Here is a 23673-nt window from a genome sequence, read left to right as displayed (position 1 = left end):
TCTATCCATATGCTTTGTTAACTTCCCCCTCCTTTTCAGGTTACTTCATGTCTTCATGGGTTGTATTTATTGTTGATAGAAAGAATCAAACTGAAGCTGGCAGGTGAATTCAAATGTTTAGTCTAATGTGTTTGTCACGTTGGGATGTAGTAAATATTGTTAAACGATCATGATCTCTGTGTTAGTTGTCACTACAGTAAATAGAAAAATGTGGTTCTCTATAATGTTTGTGTATGTATATGTATATATATTATATCTATGTGTTTCTTTTTCCATAGCAGGAAATAGTGTGTCTGTAGCAGAATCAGAACGTAGTTAGCCATGGAGCTCGCACACAGTTTACTGTTAAATGAGGAGGCTTTAGCCCAAATTACAGAAGCAAAGAGACCAGTTTTCATCTTTGAATGGCTGCGGTTCCTTGACAAAGTACTTGTAGCTGCTAACAAGGTAAATTGCCTCCCACCCCCCGCAATTATTTTTATGATTTCTCTTGGATTTTATGCCCATTCTGGTGCTTAGATCTAGAAACTTTGAGCATTCCAAACTTTTAAAAATGACTGAACTATATAAAACCTTTAAGAAGTGCTACTGCTCCATGTCATTAACTCTATCGCTTTGTGATTGGTATGGGATTGGATAATGTTTCACGGGTTCAGGGTTTCCCAGTTTCTTTTTCCCCTGGCGTAATAGTTATGTGAAGCTAGTTTTCTTGTGAGTTTGTATGAGTACTTTAAAAGAAATGTCAGAAGACAATTGGGAAAGAATACTGGTGGCCAAGGCTACTACTGACTTCATGTAATAAGCTATCAGATATGTCTTAATGAAAAAACAAGATGATTCATGACAGGACACTCATAAAAATATCCTAGAAATAAGACTATATGAATATCAATCACCTGAAAGAATTAAGCATTGAGCTGAGATAGCCAATATAAATAAACTTGCGTTTTTTTTGTTGACAGACGGATGTAAAAGAAAAGCAAAAAAAGCTTGTTGAACAGTTAACGGGGCTTATCAGCAGTTCTCCTGGCCCACCCACTCGGAAACTGCTCGCTAAAAATCTAGCTGCTCTTTACAGCACTGGAGACACTTTTACTGTATTTCAGACGCTTGATAAGTGCAATGATATTATCAAAAGCAAAGATGACACTTCTGCCTACTTACCAACCAAACTGTAAGTAAGATGTTGCAAACAGAAGGACATTTTTATTAGTAGACCAAAGTGGCCCTGGTCAGATGATTGACTTCTGAGAACACAGATCCCTCAGAAGGTAGCTGGCCACTTCTGATGATTCTCGCGTGCAGTGTGGTGTGTTTCAGAATTCTCTGGGGAATGTATGCAGCGATAAATCACAGGATGACGTGATTGTGGGTCTCCTCCTTTGCTGCCTGGCAGGATTCAAGGGAGGCTGCCCAAAAGGGCCTCTGCAGCCTGCCTTGGATCCCAGGTGGCAACGACGGCGACACAGAAGATGCACGCCACACCTGCCACCTGTTCCAAGGTTGCCACCCTTGAAGGTTTGGCATCCCAAGCAGTCTCTTCAGTCTCTTGGGTGGTGGAAGGAGAGAAGAGGAAAAAATAATAATTAAAAATCCAATCCATTTTACTAATTTTTAAGAGTTCTGTTTAATTTATTGGTAGCAAGTAGAGGAAAGCATATGGCATTATAGATGCTGCTTTAGATAGATATTTTCCCACATGAAAGAACTTGCACGTGCTCATAAGTAAAATATATTCAGTAGTCATGTTACCTATTTCAGAGATACCGGTTACTTACTAAGTGGCATCCTTTGGAAAGATAGAGTTAGGATCCATTGTGTAGCTTCTTAATAAATAGTGTCTTTGCTTAGTGATAAGTTTTCAGTCAAGTTCTGCATCAGTTTTGCTGGTAGCAACAATTACATTAGCTCAAATACCTTTTCAGATCAAATAATTTCTGTCAGAAATGAAATCTTACCTTATTCTTGGCTTCAGCTTGCAAAACAATATGAATATATGGTTGCACTGCAAGTTCTATTTTAAGAACTCTTGAATAACTAATATGATTTTTTTTAACTTAATAGTCGGACAGCCCATTCCTGAGTTGACGGCGTAGGGGAGTGGCGGGGAAGAGGCGCAGCGGCGCCTCTTCCTAAGCCGTTTCGCCTACACTGTTAAACAAAAAAAGGCGTTTCGCGGCTTTTTTTTGTTTTACCGGGGCCTTTTGCCCCATAGGGAACAGCAAGGCTGCGCCTGCTAAAAAGTAGGCACAGCACCGCTGTCCTGGCACCGGCAGCGAGGGCCGAAACGGGATAGGAAGCCGCCTACCCGGCTGCTCCTCCCCCCAGAATGCCCCTGGAACGCCCGCCGGTGCAGCCTCTCGACGCCATGGCCTGCGCCATGGAGAGGCTGCGCCGGCGGAGGGAGGAGGCGCGGCCCCGCAGCACTCTGCCGCCGGCAGGACTGGCCTCGCCTCCAGCGTAAGTGCGTGTAAACACTCGATTACACACACTTACGCTGGCGGCGAGGTCACGCCGCCTCCTGAAGACTTTCGGCCGGATTCTCAGGAATGGGCTGTAAAAGTTGGAGCTCAGTCCAGTTGAGCATGGGTGCAGTGTTTAGATGTTGCAGAACCCACCTGTTCCTCCTCTGGGCTAATGTTAACGTATGTCAACAAATATAACAGAATCAGCAACATGAGGAGATACTGCAGGGATGGTAGGTCTGTGTGTGTTTGCCATATCCCCATTCAGTCCTCTGTTCTGTGCACCATGCAGGTTATGAGTTTGTGTGACACAGAGAGGTAGGGCTCAATGGGTATATGGGAGGTATGCAGAGGTTACTCCCCTCCATGCCTTCTCATGCTATCTGCTTGCATGCCTGCCCATTTGCATGGTGAGGGGAAGACACTGGAGAAAACGAGGCTTTATTTAATCATGTAGGATTCCTTCATAGTTCCATACTATTCCCATGCTTGTCTGGACCAAGCCTTTTGGTGTTTTAATATAAAACAGCGGCTTTTGATACTTCGTTGAGATATATGGAGATAGAAGTAGGGATCAAGGAATGTGTTTTGGTTTAAATTGTTCCTTATGGGCAGTTCTTAGAAGGTTGCTGCTGGAGACCAGTTATCAGTGTGGGGCGTGCCTTGTGGGGTCAGTCTTATGCCCCATGCTATTCAGTCCCTATGTAAAGCCTTTAGGGGAACTCATTCATGGTTTTGGAGTAGGATGCCATTAATATGCGGATGACACCCAGCGCTGTATTTCTTGATCGAAATCACCTGGTGATGCCATAGCAATCCAGAGCTGTTGCCTTACCACTGTTGCTGAAACTGAATCCTGACAAGATGGAGGTACTGTTGGTTGGGAGGACTAAGGCCTTGCAGGACACCGTGCTTCCCAGTTTTCATGGGATCCAGCTGATGTTTCCTGAACTGTTGACGCTCGCTAGGGGTTATAGTGGATCAAGTATGGAGAAGAAAGCATTCTTTCAGCTTAATTTATTCCAGAGATGGCCCCTTACCTTGACTCAGCTGATTTGGCCACATGGATCCATGCTATATTTATCTCAAGGCTAGACTGTTGTAATGAACAATATGCAGGTCAGTTTGGAAATTCCAGTCGGTAAAGAAAGCCACACCAAGATTGCAGTAACTCACTTTTTGCATTATATTTGTGCCTTGGACAGGTTTTTTTTTAATTGTATCAAAATGATAGTTAGGAATCCAATGTGCTATATAAAATATTCAACTGGGGTAGCCAGCGTTTAGCTTTTGATTCGATGTGCCCACTTACGTGGTGAAAACTTGCTAGAGATTATTTTGCCTTTTTGCAGCACGGCTGTGGCGTGTGTTGGAGCGTTTTATGAAAAAATGGGGAGAATGCTCGGCAGTTCTTTCCCAGAAACAGTTAACAACCTCTTAAAGTCTCTGAAAAGTGCTGAGGTGAGTGCGAGCAGTACTCGAAAAAGTTCTTCATGTTTTTTCATTGTCCTTCCATGTGTAGCGGGTAGAAATTGTGACAAGGCCCAGTCAGAAATTGCCATTGGTTTAAACTGTGGCTTTGAAATCTTCTGGTCAATCCAAGCCAACATGGCCATGTCAAGTAGCAGTTTCTCTGTTGTTCTCTGTGTAACTATTCAACCATATTGCTACTTTGGTCTAGTTCCCTTATAACGTGGTTGTCCCCAGATAACGTCTAGGAGAGCGTGCAGGGCGGCTGGGCTGTTAGCTAGACGTGTTAACTGACATTGTGGTCTTTGGGTGGCTGCCTCGTTTTTCCACAAAGGTTGAGCAACTTGAGGGGGAAAAAACACACGCTGTTGCCTTTACAGAAACTTGCTGCACACACCATCTGCGTGGAAATGGATAAGTGTTGCCTCTTCTGGTAGCCCTGCATATTTCCAAGGTTGTGTCCATCATGCAGTCTCACAGTCTCCTAGTTGGTTTTCTAAAGCTTTTAAAACGTGACTGTATTGAAATGCAATTGCGTTCATAATTGACCTGAAGGCGTTATATTTTTAAAGTAGTCAGCAGGAAGCATATGGGTAACAGTATTCTTACATTATTAATGAGCAGTCACAAATAATCATGTATAAACCTTAATAACAATAAAGCGTTGCCGTACATTTGTGGGGGATCCATTCTCAGGATTACTGTAAACGGTGAAATCCAGGAATACTGGGAGCCAGGGGTCGGCTGCATCCCAATAGCAAAAAGACCAATTTCCCCACGATATGGTGTCATGTGATCAAATTGCAGATGTTGAATAAGTGAAATCATGAGTCTAGGGTTGCCAGGTCTCTCTTCGACACTGGCGGGAGATTTTGGGGGCAGAGCCTGAGGAGGGCGGGGTTTGGGGAAGGGAGAGACTTCAATGCCATACAGTCCAATTGCCAAAGCGGTCATTTTCTCCAGGTGAACTGATCTGTCAGCTGGAGATCAGTTGTCATAGCGGGAGAACTCCAGCTAGTACCTGGAGGTTGGCATCCCTACATGAGTTACAAATCCGCAAATGGTGAAGGTTTGTATAGGCTTCAACAATAATTCAAACATAATGCAAGTAAGAACATAAGAAGAGCTGTTCTGGATCAGACCAGTGGTCCATCTAGTCTAGCATCCTATCTCACACAGTGGCCAACCAGTTCCTCTGGAGGGCCAACAACAGGGCATAGAGGCCAAGGCCTTCCCCTGATGTTGCCTCCTGGCACTGTGATTCACAGGTTGGCTGTCTCTAAACATGGAGGTTCCCTTTAGTGATCATGGCTTTAGTGCAAGCATGCACTAGTGCAATCTGTCTAATCCCCTTTCATGGAGGATAGGTCTATCAGTGGCTCTAGCCATGGTGACTAAGTAATTCGTGGCCAGTGTACGTAGCTTACATGTTAGACGGAACTTCTACTGTACTATAGTCAGGTTATTATTGTCGATGTTTAAAATGCTATCTGAAATGGCAAACATTCGAGTTATTTCCCTTGCCTCTCCTCGAGGTCCACCAGCAAAGCCTATGCACTCCCTATCCTGTGCCATAGTTGTTATGCTGGCAGAGGTTGGCACCATATCTCCGGCAGTGTTATCCTATGCAGCTGGGGCAGAACTGGACGTTAGTGCATGCTTGCACCAAAGAGAGAAACTCCCAGGCTCCCTTATTAGCCCCTAAGACATTGTGACAGAAATAGAGAACAAACCTCTGCTCCCAAAAAACCCTTGCATAGTGGTTTCATGCAGGGCTGGAGTATTGCAGTAGAGCAAGGGAATGGTAGTTCCTGCTGTGATCCTATTCCTGTGGCTTCCTGCTTTTACACCACTGAGCGAAAATTGGACTCTTGCATTCTCGCATAATAAACTACATGCTTATTTTAACTTGATGCATCTTTCCTGTGCCATTATCTGAGAACCATCAATGATGTGATGGTAAGAAAAAATACGTATTGTGAAGATATAAAGCATGTCATTTCAGGGTGTTGTAATCCCCAGTATTTTGCAATAAGATGAAAATCAATATGTTACAAAAACATGGGTTACAAAAACATGGGTTACAAAAACATGGGTTACAAAAACAATGGGTTACAAAAACATGGAACAACTTGTTTATAATCATTGGTTTGTTCTTGGTCTCCTTTTTCCTTTTTAAAAATCCCATCTCAATTTCAGTCCCAGGGCCGGAGTGAAATATTGATGAGTTTGCAGAAAGTCCTGAGTGGGCTGGGAGGTGCTGCAGCTTCCTGCCACCGTGATATTTATAAGAATGCCCGCTCTCTCCTGACAGACCGATCTATGGCAGTGCGATGTGCAGTAGCAAAAGTAGGTTTATTTATTTATTGACAATTATACCAACATAATTCTCAGTTTGCTTATATCTGCAGATCTTTTTGTATTAGATGATTTGTGTGACAGTAGTGTTGACCCCATAGAAGATGGGATCAGCACTCCTGTGCTTGTCCCAGCAGTCATTTTTAGAAATGACAAAGCTTAAAAGATGTGGTGTGATATTGGATTATAGTCAGCTTGTGTGTATGGCATTCCACAAGCATTTGGGCTGCCGCGGAGCAATTTATGTTGGCACTGTATCACTCTCATACTAATTAACCTTTTGTAATGAGATTTCATCTGGCAATGAGTAAGAGAGGCTTGTCCAGCTTGCCAAAAATAAAAGTACTACTGGGTAACAATGTGACTCTTTCTCCTTTAAGCATTAAAATGATAGTTTATTACTTATGATCAAAAGGCGTACGTTTGCTTTTTATCTTCATCTGTCTACAACTGGGAACACTTGTACGCTAGCTTGGAATTCTGGGATATTGGGATGGAGGGGAACCCAGTACTAAGTACTATTGAAGTGTTTGTGGGAAGGAGCTTGGGGCTCCCATCTTGTGATCCAATAATAGGCTCTAGTCCCAGATCTGGTAATAGCGGTTGTGTATCAACACCATCTTAGTTACCTTCAGAAAGCTGGAAACAATTTCAGTTTATTAAGAAATTATGTCAGCCAGCTTATCTGAAACCATAGGTTGAGCAGGTGATGGTATACTGATAAACACATAGGTATGATATATCATTTTATTGATGTTACCTGAGCCTGGCTTTGGCCGGTTAGGCGGGCTGGAAATTTAAATAATAATAATAACAACAATTGTTCCAGCTATTTTCAGAGATGGATAAGCATTTTGGAAGTGTTCAAGAATTCTTTGGTTTTTTTTAAATAGTGCCTACTGGAATTACAGAATGAAGCTGTGTTTATGTGGACAACGGAACTAGAAAATGTAGCTACTCTTTGTTTTAAGGCTCTGGAAAACTCAAATTATGGTGTACGAGTTGCAGTATCCAAACTTTTGGGAACAGTTATGGCCACAGCATTAATACCAAAGCAAGCAGCAGGTATTGAAAATTCCATTGTCTGTAAAAATTATTACCCTGTGTGTGATGATTTCACAGCATCATATGGTCACATAAGCTGCTTGTATTTGTGTACTTCTAAATATATGTAAGCTATAGTTAGGGAATTCTTCATGCTTCCTTCTAAATTATAGCAAGTAGCTAGAGTAAGTTCTACCTATGAAGATAAATTATTCAACCAATGGAATTAGCTTCTACAAAGTGAGAGTTTGCCTTGTGAATTAACTACCTTAATTTGTCAGTGTCATCTCAAGATTTTACATTTATTTCCTACAGTACTTCTCAAAATCATAAGTATAATGTGAACCCAAACAGTACTTTTTAAACTTATATTAAATTACCAATTTGTTGTTGTTGTTGAAGTAATGCGGCAGAATGTGAAACGGTCTACGCTGGAAGAGGTTTTGGAGCTTATGGCCACAGGCTTTTTGCGAGGAGGATCTGGATTCTTGAAAAGTGGTGGTGAGATGTTAAAAGTAGGAGGATCTGTCAATCGCGAAGTGAGAGTGGGAGTTACTCAGGTGCGCTTAATTTTTAAAAGCTTTATTTTACTCTTAAAACTACTTTGGACCATTAAAACCATTTAAACTTGCCCATCTGATCACAATCCTTCCAATATCAGTCTGAATTATTTTCCTCTGTGGGTGTGATATACCAGTTACCCATAATTTGGAAATGCACGTTTTTGTTTTAAACGGCCTGCAGTGCAACAATTACCTTAATACAGCAAATATCTGACTACTACAGTGTGTTCATATCTGCCAGTGAAAACCACCCACTGATTTCAGTTCAATCGTTACAACTCTCCTATTTGACAACATGCTAATTGGTTTCCTCCAAGGAAATGAATGGAAGTTAGCATACTGGAGATATGCATGCATATCTGAGTGCGTTTGGATTTCTAGAATAGGATTACCACCTGTTAATAACCACAAACAATACCAAGATATTTTGTTTTGTCCCATATGTCATGCAGGTCTGCTCAGAGGTCATTTTAATATGTTTGCATTGTGGCATAGGTTAAAAATGTGAATCCATATCTGAAAGAAGGCTATTATTTGCTGTGAAACTTCTTGATCATTAAGCTTCCTTCTTTTATTTGCCTTCTGTTCTTTCATTTTCTTTGAGAACTGTGAACAAATTCTCCATTGTGTGTTAATAATATGTGTGTGTTTTATATTTGCAGGCCTATGTTGTCTTTGTCACAACGCTAGGAGGCCAGTGGTTGGAGCGCAATTTTGCAACATTCTTGTCTCATGTACTGGACCTGGTTTCTCATCCCCGGGCAACTCAGACTCACGTAGAAGCTGTGTATTCGCGAAGATGTGTTTCTTTTATCCTCAGAGCAACTGTAGGCAGTTTATTGGGCGAAAAGGCACAGATTGCTGCCGCCAAAGAGATTTGCCAGGCTATTGGTAAACAGATGAAGGCAGTAGGTAAGAGAAAGAACTTGAGCAAATCAGTAATGGCATTGCACATATTCTCTAGTATGAGAATTTTGCTGTTACTCTATGGTTTGTGTAGTTATAATGTAAAAGGCTGTGTTTTTAAATAGAACAGTACTTTTTTATATATGATCTCTTAACACTAGTGCATTAAGACCTGCATTATTTATCTAGCTATGGGCCTATTTTTGTGGGTAATAAAAAGCAACCTAAATGTAAAATATCGGTAACCAAATGTAAAATATTTATGGTGGGAAAAACAGTCTTGTAGCTTTATTGTATAAATGTTTGCCTCTGTCTCCCTCTAGAGGGATAGCCATGTTAATCTTTTGCAGCAAAAACAATAAACATCATTGTGGCATTTTGAAGACAAATGCATTAATTATGGCATACACTTTATTTACTATTTCCTATTTTACAGATGTGTGGACTGAAGCTCACATAAAATAGCCTGGTATAGTGGTTAGACTAGTGTCAGACTTGGACTGGTTCACATCTCTGCTTGGGCAGGCTCAAGGGATGACCCTGGGCCGGTCATTTGTCCAAACCTATCTAAATGAGGGAGGGGAAAACCATGTACACCACTCCTACAAAGAGGCAGGAAAAAACCGGATTGTTAGCTTGACTAATTAGTTAGTTTGCTTAAGCCCACCTGCAGAGCCAGCGTGGTGTAGTGGTTAAAAGCGGTGGTTTAGAGCAGTGGACTCTGATCTGGAGAACTAGGTTTGATTCCCCACTCCTACACATGAGCGGCAGAGGCTAATCTGGTGAACTGGATTTGTTTCCCCACTCTTACACATGAAGCCAGCTGGGTGATCTTGGGCTAGTCACACTCTCTCAGCCCCACCTACCTCACAGGGTGTCTGTTGTGGGGAGGGGAAGGAAAGGTGATTGTAAGCCAGCCTGATTCTTCCTTAAGTGGTGGAGAAAGTCGGCATACAAAAACCAACTCTTCTTCTTAACTTAGCAGAAGTGAGATTTGATTTCTTTTCATGGGTCATAGCTACCGTATATACCCGCGTATAAGCCGAGGTGCCTAATTTCTCCCCAAAAATGGGGAAAAATTAGGCACCCGCGTATAAGCCGAGGGTCAGCTTATAACTCCTCCCCCCCCCCGCAGGCTTACCTGACCGGCTCCTGGCGGCGAAAAGCGGCGTGGGCCCGGTGGGGGTGGCTTTCCTGCAGCCGCAGGAGGCCGCCCCCAGGCCGCTCCGGGCGGCGGAAAGCGGCACGGGCCCGGCAGCCTCCCAGGCAGGCCCCGCTGGCCGCTCCCAGGCCGCGGGAAGGCGAGCGGGTCGGCGGCGGGGGGGGAGGCGGGGGCAGCGGCGAGGCCTGCCTGCTCCCAGGCAGGCCCCGCTGGCCGCTCCCAGGCCGCAGGAAGGCGAGCGGGCCGGCGGCGGGGGCGGCGGCGAGGCCTGCCTGCTCCCAGGCAGGCCCCGCTGGCCGCTCCCAGGCGAGCGGGCTGGCGGCGGGGGGGGGGGGCGGCGGGGGCGGCGGCGAGGCCTGCCTGCTCCCAGGCCGCTCCTAGGCAAGCGGGGCGGCGGCGGCGGGGGCGGCGGCGAGGCCTGCCTGCTCCCAGGCGGGCCCCGCTGGCCGCTCCCAGGCCGCTCCAAGGCGAGCGGGCCGGCGGCGGGGGGGGGGGGGGCGGCAGGGGCGGTGGCGAGGCCTGCCTGCTCCCAGGCAGGCCCCGCTGGCCGCTCCCAGGCAGGCCCCGCTGGCCGCTCCCAGGCCGCGGGCCGGCGGCGGGGGGGGCGCGGCCGCGAGGCCTGCCTGCTCCCAGGCAGGCCCCGCTGGCCGCTCCCAGGCCGCTCCCAGGCGAGCGGGCCGGCGGCGGGGGGGGCGGCGGGGGCGGCGGTGAGGCCTGCCTGCTCCCAGGCAGGCCCCGCTGGCCGCTCCCAGGCCGCAGGATGGCGAGCGGGCCGGCGGCCGGGGGGGGGGGCGGCAGTGGTAAGTTTTCCTCCTCCCTCCTCCCCCCTCCCCCTCCCCCCTCCCCTACCCCACCGTATTGACCCGCGTATAAGCCGAGTTGGCTTTTTTCAGCCCTTTTTTTGGGCTGAAAAACTCGGCTTATACGCGAGTATATACGGTAAGTATTCTAGCCATTATGCTTCAGTCATTCTCTGATTTCTACTTTTTTTCTTTTTTAAATTTACCTCAGTGTACCAGAACATTGTGCAGTATTTATGTTGCTTTTCTGTCCATCCCATCCCCTTGCTCCTTGACAGAGGCTGTTGTGAACGATGCTAATATTGAAAATAAATCAGGAGCAGCCGATGTGGCTGCAAGCCAGCATGTGATGGTTTGTGCCCTTCAAGAGCTGGGGAGCCTTGTTCAGAGCCTGAGTGCCACTGCGTCTCCTCTTATTCAGGAACCTTCTACAGGTAAGGGGGTTAAGTTCAAGATCTGTTGTCTGCACACTCGATCATCCTCCACAGAGTTCCTTCTGGTGCAAAATGCCAGGTGCAGTCCAGAAAGAAAAGACATTGGGTCATTTAAGCAAAGCTGGCTTTCTCTCCATAATGATTTAACTGCATAATGATTTAAATGCAGTCTGTACGTCAGTTACTTTCACCACGTAATTATCAATATAGCTCTATCTGTGAATTTCAATCTGCAGTCTGTGGAGGGAAAGCGGGTGTGTGCAGCCCCCGTGCTTTGATTGGGATGAAAGATAAAAGACAAAACTGAACTAGTTTTAAATCCGGTCTCATTGAGCCGATTGTATTCTGCATCCTTCATGGCTTCCCGCTATGGCTAGTAAAAGAGGACTCCATGGCATAATAAGCCTCCCTTTTCCTGTACCGAAAGTGCGTTGATGGCTCCTTAAGGCGCTGCTTCCGTTTGTGTTCCTTTTCAGGGCTGCTGGAGACGGTGACTTCCGTCCTCCTTCATCCGAGTATGGCCGCCCGCCTTGCCGCGGCATGGTGCTTGCGCTGCGTGGCGGTGGCCTTGCCTTTCCAACTGACCCCTTTCTTGGACCGGTGTGCGGAAAGGCTCAACAATCTGAAGACCTCGCCGGAAGCTGTGAGCGGTTATAGTTTTGCAATGGCGGCTTTGTTAGGCGGAGTCCATCAATGTCCTTTAGGCATCCCGCATGCCAAAGGAAAGGTGAGACTGAGAACATGGAATCTTCTGTGCCCGGGCAGAGAAAAACAAAGTATCGTAAAGTAATAGCCGTGAAAGAATGCCTAGAGGCTGTGGTCCAGCGAAGCCAGATGTGCACACAGGCAAGAACTGCAGGTGCAGCTCTGACATTTTCTGAGGCTTTTGCTGCAATCACTTTTTTAAAAAACTAAACGGTGGTTTGCCTCTCAGGCAGTGAGGGGAAACAGTCAAAGAAAGCTCTGGCTGGGTTCTTGACTGGCATTTGCGGGCTCATATTGCTTCTTTGGGTCACAGCCAATATTTTCTATGAGCATTTTATAGCTATGATTTTCCCTTATCATTTCAAGAAGCGTTTTAGTATGCTAATCAGGTGGTAACTGATAGCGCAAACAAGCAGTCTGGGCCAGGGCAGTAAGATAACATTCACATAGACTAGGTTGGAATGAGAACGTTTAGAGAACGTTTTGTGCTACAGCACTAAGGGATTTTGTTTTGTTCTTCTGGGAAAAAACCATTTGGTTGCATTCTTAGACAGAGAGAAGAATAAAGCAAGTTTAACTCTGGGATTGAAAGAAGTGAATTACAATGGGTTTCCTGGTGAAGGATGGCTTGTCAGCTAACCTTGTGCTAAACTAGCCTGTTGGTTTTATTAGGTTTTGTTCGGACCTGAATTATGAATCTTTTGTGTCTCTTTCCCTTATTTTCAGATGGTTGTTAGTATTGCTGAGGATCTCTTGCGAACTGCTGCACAAAACAGCAGATTGTCTTTACAGCGAACGCAAGCTGGGTGGCTTTTGCTTGGTGCGCTTATGACTTTAGGTATGTTAAAGTGACTGTCTTTATTGCTATTTATCTAAATAAATGGGGATCCAAAGCATGTTACATCATTCTCTTCTCCTCCATTTTATCCTCACAACAACCCTGTGAGGTAGGTTAGGCTGACTGGTCTATGTATCGTGCTATTATGCTTGATAGGCATCCAGCTCAGAGTAATAACGATGTGATCCTTACAGAAAACAAGTCTAAATAAATGGGTTTGTGTGTACATTGGAACAGAAGTAGAAGTTAGAATTAGTGATCATATTTCTTTTATTAGTTTGGTTTCCTTAAAGTAACAGGTGGTTTGGGAAAAGAACAAACCTTCCTCCTTTTTTGTTTATTTTAAATGGTGAAATGTAAGCACTAGGGTAGAAAGAGTGCTTTAAACCCAGACTTCAAGGAGACCCATTGGTACAGTAATTTTAATTTTATTGAATAAACCCAGTTAATAGACAAACTACTACTGAAATTTCCTACATACAGTGAAATACTTTCTGTTAAATCCGGATTATTTTACAGCCTCATGCAACTGCACAATTACTCTGCAATGTTATTTCTTTTAAGTATTTATACCCCACTTTTCTTCCAATCAGCCGGATTCAACGTCTTGTAAATTAAAAAAAAAATACAGTCTTCCCATAAATACGAACAAAAGTTGAGTGTACAATATGTGAGGCCATTTGTTTTCATCTAAAAGGCCTGCCTCTCTCCATATGAGCCCAAATAGCTAAACTTGATCCAGCAACACTTCCTCTTTATGCTTTTTTGCTGCCAGATTAAACATGTGATGTATGGCCAAGGATAGTCTCAGCTGTGACTCTTACTTTTGAAACTTTCTGCCTGTAGATGTGAAAATGGCATCCTCTTCGGGGTTTGCTTTTTTTATCTGCCATCAAGTCACAGCTGACTTATGGCGACCCAGTAGGGTTTTAAGGCAAGAGATGTTTGGAGGTGGTTTGCCATTGCCTGCCTCCATGTCATGACCCTGGTGTTCCTTGGCGGTTGTCCATCCAAATACTAACCACGGCTGACCCTGCTTAGCTTCTTCGGTCTGACTAGATTGGGCTAGCCTAGAGCTATCCAGGTTAAGGGGCTGCAAAACATTACTTTTTAAAAATAAGCTTTTAACACATAGGGAATTGGTTGAAATGAGAACTTGGGAGTTTTGACGAAGCTGTTTATAGAAGGATCTTACATTGACTTGACTATGTTGCATTTGTTGTTTTGTTTTACTGTGATTTATCTCCTTGGTCAGGACCTTCGGTAGTTCGTTATCATCTTCCCAAGATGTTGCTCTTGTGGCGAAACGTTTTCCCCCGCTCTCTGAAAGAGCTGGAAGCAGAGAAGGCTCGTGGAGATTCCTTTACATGGCAAGTAACGCTGGAAGGACGTGCGGGAGCTCTCTGTGGTAAGAGCCTCAAAGACATAGATGAAGGCTCCAGTTTGATTTCAGTTTGTGTTATCTTCGGGATCACTGGTGCATGCAGATAATAAGAGTTTTGCCTATTTGGAGGGCTGACAAATTGGTCCATTCAGAGTGGTTCTTTTGTCCTCTAAGAATATAATTAATGATAGGAGGGTGAAGGGTTTTTTGTGGTTTTTACAGAATAGAAAGTTTTGTACAGGTTAGCTTTCTTATGACACCACAAACCTATCTGAAAGAGTTTAGGCAAGTTGACAATACAGAGAGCGTGCAGATGACATGAACAGATGTTGGCGGAGCGAGCAGATATAGAAGTGGATTTTGACCACTGGGCAGAAAGTGAAAGAAACAGGGCCATCTGCAATTAAATTGATGTGAAGAGTTTTATGGATCCTGCAGCTTTATCCTGTGTATGTTAACTCAGGAGTTATTCCCTGTTAAATATACATAAGATTGTTGCTTAAGAGTAGTGCATTTTCTGATGATCTCTAGAATACAAAGTTCAGCCATATTTGGTGTAACAAAACCTTTCCTTCCAACCGTGAATACTAGTGAACAGGATTTTAGTTTCTTGCTTGACTAGTCTGCATTTGATTTACTACATTTTGTATCTGATTGAAGGGGAGGACTAAAAGGGGTTTGGATGCGGCATGACACTGCCCCAGCGTAAGTGCCACTTATGCCGGCTAAATGGGCATTTATGCTGGCGCAGGGCCACTAACAGCAGTGCTGGGGAGCTGTGCAGCAGCAGCATATCTCTAATGCTGGGGCTTGTGCTGGTGCCACGGGGGCGCTTTCCGGGAGCGGGGCTGACTTCAGTCAGCTCTCTAAGCTCTTTCGCCCTGGGAATGCCCCCTTTTGCTGGTGTTGAGTTACTCCAGCAAAAATGGTGGCATAGCCCCGTGAGACTGCATAGAGCAGTTTCACGGGGCTTGGGGGATTTTCCCAAATAGTTTGCTCACTGTGGCGCAGCAAACCAATTAGAAGGTGGCCCGGCTGTGCCGTCCTTGGGTGCACCTCTGCTACCCCCCCTTTAGGATTGCTCTGCCTGCTTTCTCTTTTGGTTTAGGATATTGTAACCTGTTTAGAGTCCTGCTTTATTCCAGAAGATAATGACTTAGATCCTGCCTACAATTTCTGTGGGTGGATTTCCTTCCACAGAAATTAAAATTCCCTGCTTTCCAACTCCTGCAGCACCCCAAAATGCCCCCCCCCTCCAAAATGCTGTCCTGGGGGAGTGGAACTCCTGGGAATAGTTGGGGGGGGGAGTTGGAGGTAAACCACAGAAGAAGGGATCTGAGAAAATTCTCCTGCCTTGTGTGGGCAGAAATTGTAGGCAGGGCGCAACTCACTATGTATGACACAGCAATTATGCCCTTTCTTTCTTTATCGTTCTCTGTTTAGAACTTTAATAATTTAATTTTTTAAGTTGGGAAACCAAACTGTAAGTTAAATTCCTTTTTTTTGTTGGAAAGGATTGGCATTTCTACCACTATTTGAATTACACTGCTTGTTAAGTACTAATATTCCTTACTTGACTAACCTGAGTTAAATATTGACTGATAACATTTATCTTTGTTAGCTATGAGGAGTTTTGTTGCTCACTGTCCTGAACTTCTAACGGAAGATGTTATTCGCAAGTTGATGACTCCTATTGAATGTGCTATGACGATGATGTCTCAGTAAGTATGCCTTTCTGTGCGCCGCTTTGGCTTCTCCTTTCAGAATCATCTGTTCTCTGCATATGTGTGGAAACTAGCCAGAGAACATTTTAGTATATATTTACATATACATATTTTGGAGGGGCCGTGGCTCAGTGGTAGAGCATCTGCTTGGCATGCAGAAGGTTCCAGGTTCAATCCCCAGCATCTCCAGTTAAAGGGACTAGGCAAGTAGGTGATGTGAAAGACCCCTGCCTGAGACCCTGGAGAGCTGCTGACGGTCTGTGTAGACAATACTGACTTTGATGGACCAAGGGTCTGATTCAGTAGAAGGCAGCTTCATGTGTACATAATATCAAAATTTATATAATACATTGACATTTCAGCTTCGTTTTATTTCTTGTTTTTTGTCTTTATAAGTTTAAGGTTTTTTATTCTTACTGTGAGTTATTTATCTGTCCTGAACATGGAAGAATTTAAAAATGTGTACGGTGATATAGGAGCCCTGTGGCGCAGAGCGGTAAGCTGCAGTACTGCAGTCCAAGCTCTGCTCACGACCTGAGTTCGATCCCAACGGAAGTTGGTTTCAGGTTGACTCAGCCTTCCATCCTTCCAAGGTCGGTAAAATGAGTACCCAGCTTGCTGGGGGTAAAGGGAAGAGGACTGGGGAAGGCACTGGCAAACTACCCTGCAAACAAAGTCTGCCTAGAAGACGTTGGGATGTGACGTCACCCCATGGGTCAGGAATGACCCGGTGCTTGTACAGGGGACCTTTACCTTTTAAGGTGATATAAGGATATGCACTTCTGTTACAATATTGATTTTATAATTAACAATTCTGACTTGAAAAACTGGATTTATAATAGTGTTCTAACATATACCATTATCAACAGTTTAAATGTTACTAGTTTCTACTGAAATGTAATTTTCATTTCCTTTTGACATCCTAGCATTCCCTCTGTCATCAAGGCCCATGGAGCTCATCTGAAGGCTAGCGCAGCAATGGTTCGATTAAGGCTTTATGATATTTTGGCTTTGTTGCCACCAAAAACATATGAAGGTAAAGAACATTACTCTGGGGGTTACCGCACTTTGTATTCCCAGCGATGTATTAAGCGTTTGAAAATGTTGTAAAAAACATTGCTTTAAATGGGTTTTTGGATACCACGGCTTATAAATGGTTGGAAGACGTCTTCACAGCTAAAGGGGCCAAACAAAGTGCGAACAGTATTTTTTATAACGTTTTCAAACTCTTAATACATCGGTGGGAATACACAGAAAGTGCGAACAGTATTTTTTATAACATTTTCAAACTCTTAATACATCGCTGGGAATACCTAGTGCGGTAACCCTTATTGTTGACTATTGTTCTTAATGTCGGGATCAGTATGTGGAGCTGACTATAACTTCTTTTGTTACTTATTTAAAAGCGATAGAATGTGTGTATTACTTGGGAAAGTAGTTTTGGGGTTTTTTTTGAAGGGAAGTTAATCACAGCTCTGCTTATGTTTGTGCATGCATACTTATGCAGGCATTCCTCATTCAGTTCAACAGACATTCATTCATATGGGATAAAGTTAGATGTGGTGATTGATCCTCATGTTGGAAATGCCCACAAGGTTCATTCTTCCCAAGAAGATTAGGTTCATCATTAGGGATTTCTCTTAGATCCAGGCCTCCTGTTGGATGGGCAGGGTGGCAGTGGATGCGTTTTATCAGCTGTGCCCAGAAAAAGAATGGTTTGGCCATGAATCTAAATGTTGTAACATCTCAGCTAAACTGTATGGCAGCAACTGTTCCAGAATACAGCAGCAAAATATGTTTCTAGTATTACCTGATTGAAGCATAAAGCACTGAAGTTTGCCTGAATTTCCCTGTTTGCCACTGATTATGGACTAAATTCAGGCTTCAGTCACCTATAAAAAAATTTAAGTCCCAGTACTGGGATAGTTGAGAGAGTATCTTCTCTTAGATGCACTTCACTGCCCCTTAAGATCAGGTACGGTGAATCTTTTCATGATCCCACCGTAAATGTTATAAGGGACCAGTGCAGAAATTACATTCTTCATCCACAAATATGGAACCAGATATCTGCTATGCCTTGTCGGATGCAGGATTGTAACCCTTTTAAGTGAGCTTACATTACAGACTTATTTATACAAGCATTTCATGGCTAACACACTTTCGTTTTAGTATTTGGCTGTGATCAGGTTGGCTTGTCATCTTTGATTTTTTTCAAACTTTTGCTATCATATTCTGTTTTATGTTTTTCCTTGCTTTAAGGACACTTGATTAAAATTAAGCTATATATTTGTACTTCATGAAGAAAAAATTACAAAATACTGAACCATGCTTCAGTACACGGATAGTATTACCCCCGTGCTGAAAGATCTCCACTGGTTAGCTGTATGTTTCTGGGCACAATTCAGAGTAGCGGTTCTTAACTTTAAGGCCCTGAAAACTTTGGGCCCATGGTTCCTGAAGGACCATCTCCTCCTGTATTATCTAGCCCCCCAGTTAAGATCTGCCCCTCACTCTCTGCTCTCTGTGCCTCCACCTTCAGAGGTGGGTGGTAACAAGAGACAGGGCGTTTGTTGTGGTGGCACCTCACCTTCGGAATGGCATTCCGTCAGGACTACTGCCGTGAAAGGGCAAACCAGCAACTATGTTTGCAGAAGCGCTTTGCACATGCAAATGGACCTCATTTGGATTCCACCCTGTGTTCCTCTTCTGATAGATATATTCAGGATTATATCCCTGAAGAAACCAACTTCTAGATAATACTGTATAGCGCCAAACACAGTATTGTTCAAGAATACAATTCTTTATCTCATTTATTTGTCTTGCCATGTGCTTCTGATATTGGGGATCAGTGTGCTGTCTTAATACATCAGATCACAAAAGCCACGCCGAGTTGGCTTTGCAGTACCTGCAAGTAGACAAATGTGAGATTACCTTGGACCACTATGCCATGTCAGGAACACTGTTGGTGCTGGCATTTCTGTGCCACATTATTATCATATTGGAACTGCTCTTGCTTCTGTGATATTTGCTGACTGATGTGCTGTTAAAAAAAAATCTATATTTTAAAATTAAACTTTCCCGCCCTTTAGGATCATTTAATGCCCTCCTTCGGGAACTAGTGGCAGAATTCACTTTGACAGACAATTCTGCGAATACTACAACATCCCTTCTTAGATCTCTTTGCCATTATGATGACAGTGTTCTTCTTGGCTCTTGGCTGCAGGAAACAGACCATAAATCTATTGAGGATCAGGTACCTTTTTTTGCCATTCACCAGTATCCAGGTCTCTGCATTTTTAAACCTACTTGAATGAACTATGCATTTTATGTCAGCATTCCTACGAAGTACTCCTAGGATTGATCAATTCCACTAATTCCCATATTCAGAGGTTTAGATTAGACTCTGAAACTATTAAATCTGGGTTGCTTTTAAGGTAAATGCCTTTTTTCTTCTATCATATTGTCTTAATGCAGAGGAATGTTGTCAGGCATATGAAGAAGTTATACTAATAAAACAAATTTACTGATTAACAGGTGTGGAATACTTTTTTATCTTGGCATCCATATAACTGTCTTTGTAACACATAACATAAGAAGAGCCCTGCTGGATCGGACCAGTGGTCCATCTAGTCCAGCATCTTGTCTCTCACAGTGGCCAACCAGTTCCTTTGGAAGGCCAACAACAGAGCATAGAGGTCTTCCCCTGATGCTGCTTCCTGGCTCTGGTATTCAGAGGTTTATGCCTCTGAATGTGGAGGTTCCCTTTAGTCACCATGGCTAGTAGCTGCTGATAGACCTATCCTCCAAGAGGATATACCTGCTGACTGCCACACTAGGGTATCTGTTAATCAATCACGGTTTTGTGCTTCCTTTGTGTACTTCTAGATGGAAACTTTGTGTGAAAACACCTGATGATTCATCTATAATTTCCTGTGTCATGTAGCTTAGGATGTCAAAATACATGAGTTTATGCAGTCTTAGTAATTACATGATTGCAACCATTAACTGTTTCCTATGAATCATTCAAAGATGTTTCAGTCTTTTTTGGGTATTTGAAATACAGAACACAGTTGCTCTAGCCAGCAGATATAATTATTTTGGGATTTATGTGGCTGTGCGTAAATAACAGCAGCTTTCTGTTGAAAAGTTTGAAAGTGTCTATTGCCTGCTCAAGTAGTTATTTGTTTGAGTAAGACATATTTTCTTGGACCAATATGTAATGTTTGAGGTGTGAAATATGTGTCAGAATCCCATTCCAAACATTTTGATGCTTTGCAGCTTCAGCCAAACAGTGCCTCCGGAAGTGGTGCTCTAGAGCATGACCCATCTTCCATTTACTTGCGCATCCCCGCTGGTGAAGCTGTCCCTGGTCCGCTTCCTTTGGGAGTATCGGTCATCGATGCCTCTGTGGCGCTCTTTGGAGTGGTGTTCCCTCATGTTTCCTACAAACACAGGTGTGTCTTAATAAAGCTTATGCTCTGATGCCTCGTTATTGTGTTCTTCTGTTCACCAACATCGAAATAAGAATCCTATTTAAATGATAGCAGTTGACTAATGTTGAATGGTGTCCTTTCTAAAAGCATCCATTATGTAAGATAGATCGTGAAGGGTAGCCATTTGTCTGCGTCAGTAGAAAAGAGCAAGAGTCCAGTAGCACCTTAAAGACTAACAAAATTTCTGGCAGGGTAGGAGCTTTCGTAAGTCACAGTTCACTTCTTCAGATACATCACCCCAGTTACATTATATTACCGTTCAGCTGTTGGCCATTCAGAGGCAACTATCAGTGATGTACCTGTGGCATGTGTTAGTTTTTTGCAGGTCTTTCCTTTGTACTTATATGAGTATCTCCCTCACTATGTTTTTATAGGCTACAGATGCTGGATCACTTTGCAGAATGCGTCAAGCAAGCAAAAGGCGTCCGTCAGCAAGCTGTGCAGCTTAATATCTTCACTGCTGTTCTCAGTGCATTAAAGGTGAGCCTGCTTCAATAAATACACTGCTGAAGCCTTTTTTCTGTTTTTGTTTTTAATTTTTGCTCTCTCTGTAATTAGAAGTGAATAATGTTGAGGGGTGTGTTTACACAGCAAATTACTTTCCGATGGTTACAATTGTGCCAATGTAATTCAGAGAATCCAAATGTTATCCCTAACAATATTGTAGATTGAGAATTGCTCAAAAGGGCAATGTATTTCAAATTGCTCTTGTTTCTGTCTACACTGGGTTCTCAGTATTTAATGATAAAGCACCAAAGAATTTAAGTGCTGGATTGCATGCTGTTACCATGTTATCTTAAGGAAAGCACTGTTATGAAAATGAGATCCTATCCTACAAGATGGATCCTGATATATTTCAATACCAATGCTATTGTCATGGCAATAAAAATGAGGGGGAAAGAGAATGTATAGTTTTTGAATGTGCCCGCCCTGAAAGGAGATTATTTATCTTATTTATTATTCATTTGTAGTTTGCCTTTCTCTCTGGGACTCAAGTTAGATTGCAATAGGCACTTAGTCTTGTCTAAGACATGACAATGCCATAATGCAAAAAGTAGGGTGCAAAGATAGAAGACAATGCAGTAAAGGAACATGCTTGATACAATAAACATTGCAATAGATTACAATTCTATTCCCATATAAAAGTGACTTCCTGAGCTCTTCCATTATGCTACCGGTTCAAATTCCTTTATAAAAATGCGCTTTTAAACATTTCTTTTTTGCACCCTGCAAAATGATAGACGTGTGCGAGTCTTCCTGTCCTCCTCAGACTAGCCATTCCATAAGTTGGGAGTCACCATCCTGGGCAAGAACAGACGGTTGTTAGTCTTAATCATGAACATCCAAGGTCTCCACCTGACATGTGCCACTCACCTGGCTTTCCCAACACCTGGAGGGGCTGTTCTCTCCCTCTCTCAGTTCACACACTGCCACTCCCTGGCCCTTTTTGGAACTGCCTGCTGAGAGGATCAGGGCTTCTCACTTCCCTTCCCTGCATAGTTGTTCTCTCTGTTCCGTGCTAGATGTTGCCTTTCTAGCTGGGGTGAGGGGAGCTTGACCATCACGTATCTGAACAGGCCTGCCATAGGCTGGGGAGCCACTGACTTCCTCCCTCCTGCCTCTCTGCCAAGAGAGAGAGAAAACTTATTAAAAACCAAGATGAAGATTTTGTGCAGTCCAAAGCTCTAAAGAAATAATGCATTTCTCACATAAAACAACTAACTAATGAGCAGCAGCTGACACTGTCTGGAAGGCTAGATGGTTGAAAAGGCATGTTGGAACCACTTGGGTTCCCCTGCTTATGACTAGGAGTCAGCCCTGGAAGGCATTTGTCATAATATGATCAAGCCTAAAATGTTTCTGTAGTTGGAAATTTATTTCTAGGTGCAATAGTTTTGATGTGTTATTAGCTTCTGTATAATTTCATTGTATTTTTCTCTTTTGTTAAAGGGCTTAGCTGAAAATAAGAGTACTTTGGGGCCAGAAGAAGTCCGCAAATCTGCCTTGACACTGGTCATGGGAGCCCTTGACAATCCCAATCCCATCCTAAGATGTGCTGCAGGAGAAGCTCTTGGCAGAATGGCACAGGTGGTCGGAGAAGCAACTTTCATTGCCCGAATGGCTCAATTCAGCTTTGACAAGTATGTCGTGTTTTGTGCCATGTAAAGCTTAATGTTTGTTTAGAAAATGTCTTCTACTGTGATATCAAGCATTCTGTTTTCAGATTGTATAAACTTTTCTGTTTGGGGTGCTCAGTGAAGCATAGGAATGTCAGATTGTATAAACTTTTCTGTTTGGGGTGCTCCGTGAAGTATAGGAATGTCTTAAAATTATGTGTGTGTGTGTGTGTGTGTAAAGTGCCGTCAAGTCGCAGCTGACTTATGGCGACCCCTTTTGGGGTTTTCATGGCAGGAGACTAACAGGTGGTTTGCCAGTGCCTTCCTCTGCCCAGCAACCCTGGTATTCCTTGGTGGTCTCCCATCCAAATACTAACCAGGGCTGACCCTGCTTAGCTTCTGAGATCTGACGAGATCAGGCTAGCCTGGGCCATCCAGGTCAGGGCCTTAAAATTATACATAGTTATTAATTTTGATTCTGAAAATGTTATGGCAATCACAGGCTTTTATATAGAGTTAGCCTGTAAAAATATTTTCCCCTGTTTTGTCCACTGAAAAGTTTAGTCTTAGTCTTACAGTAAGCTTTGTTTTTTGTCACCGGCTACATGCTTAACATAAATTGAAAAATCTTGACAGGCTGAAATCTGCTAGAGATGTTGTATCAAGAACAGGCCATTCCCTGGCTCTTGGCTGTCTCCATCGTTACGTCGGTGGAATAGGTTCTGGGCAGCACCTGAAAACCAGTGTTAGCATTCTGTTGGCATTGGCACAAGATGGAACTTCACCTGAAGTCCAGGTAAAATCAATATATCTCATTCTCAATGTGGCCTCCTGTGGCTTTAAGAAAAGAATGTTCTCGGTGGCCATTGCTAGGCAACCACAACAGTATTTCCAGCCTTCAAACCTTGGTTTCTGTCAGAAAAGGGCAGGGGGAAGGGGCTGCTCTGGCCTTTGAGAGAGGATTCATCGAGGACAGGTTTGGCAGCAGGCCTAGTTGCTTGCTATTGTTCAACAGCAGCCACCCTATGAAAGCCAGCATGGTTAGAGTTTCAGACTCAAATCTGGCAGACCCAGTTTGAATTATCATTCTTCTGTGAAAACTCACTGATTTGGGCCAGGAACATATTCTTGGCCTAACCTACCTGACAGGGTTGTTGTGAGGATAAAATGGAGAAGAGGAAAATGATAATGATGATGAATGATGGTCCCT

General features: G+C 43.6%; 1 protein-coding gene across 2 annotated transcripts in view; it reads left to right on the top strand.

Annotated features, from left to right (window-relative positions):
• Window positions 1-302: 302 nt before the first annotated feature.
• HEATR5B (HEAT repeat containing 5B) overlaps window positions 303-23673 on the top strand; it is a 61455-nt gene continuing 38084 nt past the window's right edge. For both annotated transcript variants that reach the window (XM_056852567.1, XM_056852566.1), the window contains exons 1-18: window positions 303-447; window positions 963-1174; window positions 3818-3926; window positions 6135-6284; window positions 7187-7358; window positions 7740-7897; window positions 8563-8812; window positions 11047-11202; window positions 11679-11929; window positions 12634-12745; window positions 14001-14153; window positions 15751-15850; window positions 16780-16889; window positions 18943-19106; window positions 20132-20307; window positions 20721-20826; window positions 22297-22487; window positions 23100-23259. In XM_056852567.1, coding sequence (XP_056708545.1) covers window positions 322-447; window positions 963-1174; window positions 3818-3926; window positions 6135-6284; window positions 7187-7358; window positions 7740-7897; window positions 8563-8812; window positions 11047-11202; window positions 11679-11929; window positions 12634-12745; window positions 14001-14153; window positions 15751-15850; window positions 16780-16889; window positions 18943-19106; window positions 20132-20307; window positions 20721-20826; window positions 22297-22487; window positions 23100-23259 — 2856 coding nt within the window. In that variant the 5' untranslated portion in view covers window positions 303-321. The remainder of the gene's footprint in view (window positions 448-962; window positions 1175-3817; window positions 3927-6134; window positions 6285-7186; window positions 7359-7739; window positions 7898-8562; window positions 8813-11046; window positions 11203-11678; window positions 11930-12633; window positions 12746-14000; window positions 14154-15750; window positions 15851-16779; window positions 16890-18942; window positions 19107-20131; window positions 20308-20720; window positions 20827-22296; window positions 22488-23099; window positions 23260-23673) is intronic.

This window comes from Euleptes europaea, chromosome 7 (assembly GCF_029931775.1).
Source record: "Euleptes europaea isolate rEulEur1 chromosome 7, rEulEur1.hap1, whole genome shotgun sequence".
NCBI classification, from domain to species: domain Eukaryota; kingdom Metazoa; phylum Chordata; class Lepidosauria; order Squamata; family Sphaerodactylidae; genus Euleptes; species Euleptes europaea.
Note: the sequence above shows the minus strand (reverse complement) of the source record. Positions and strands in the feature narration are given on the sequence as shown.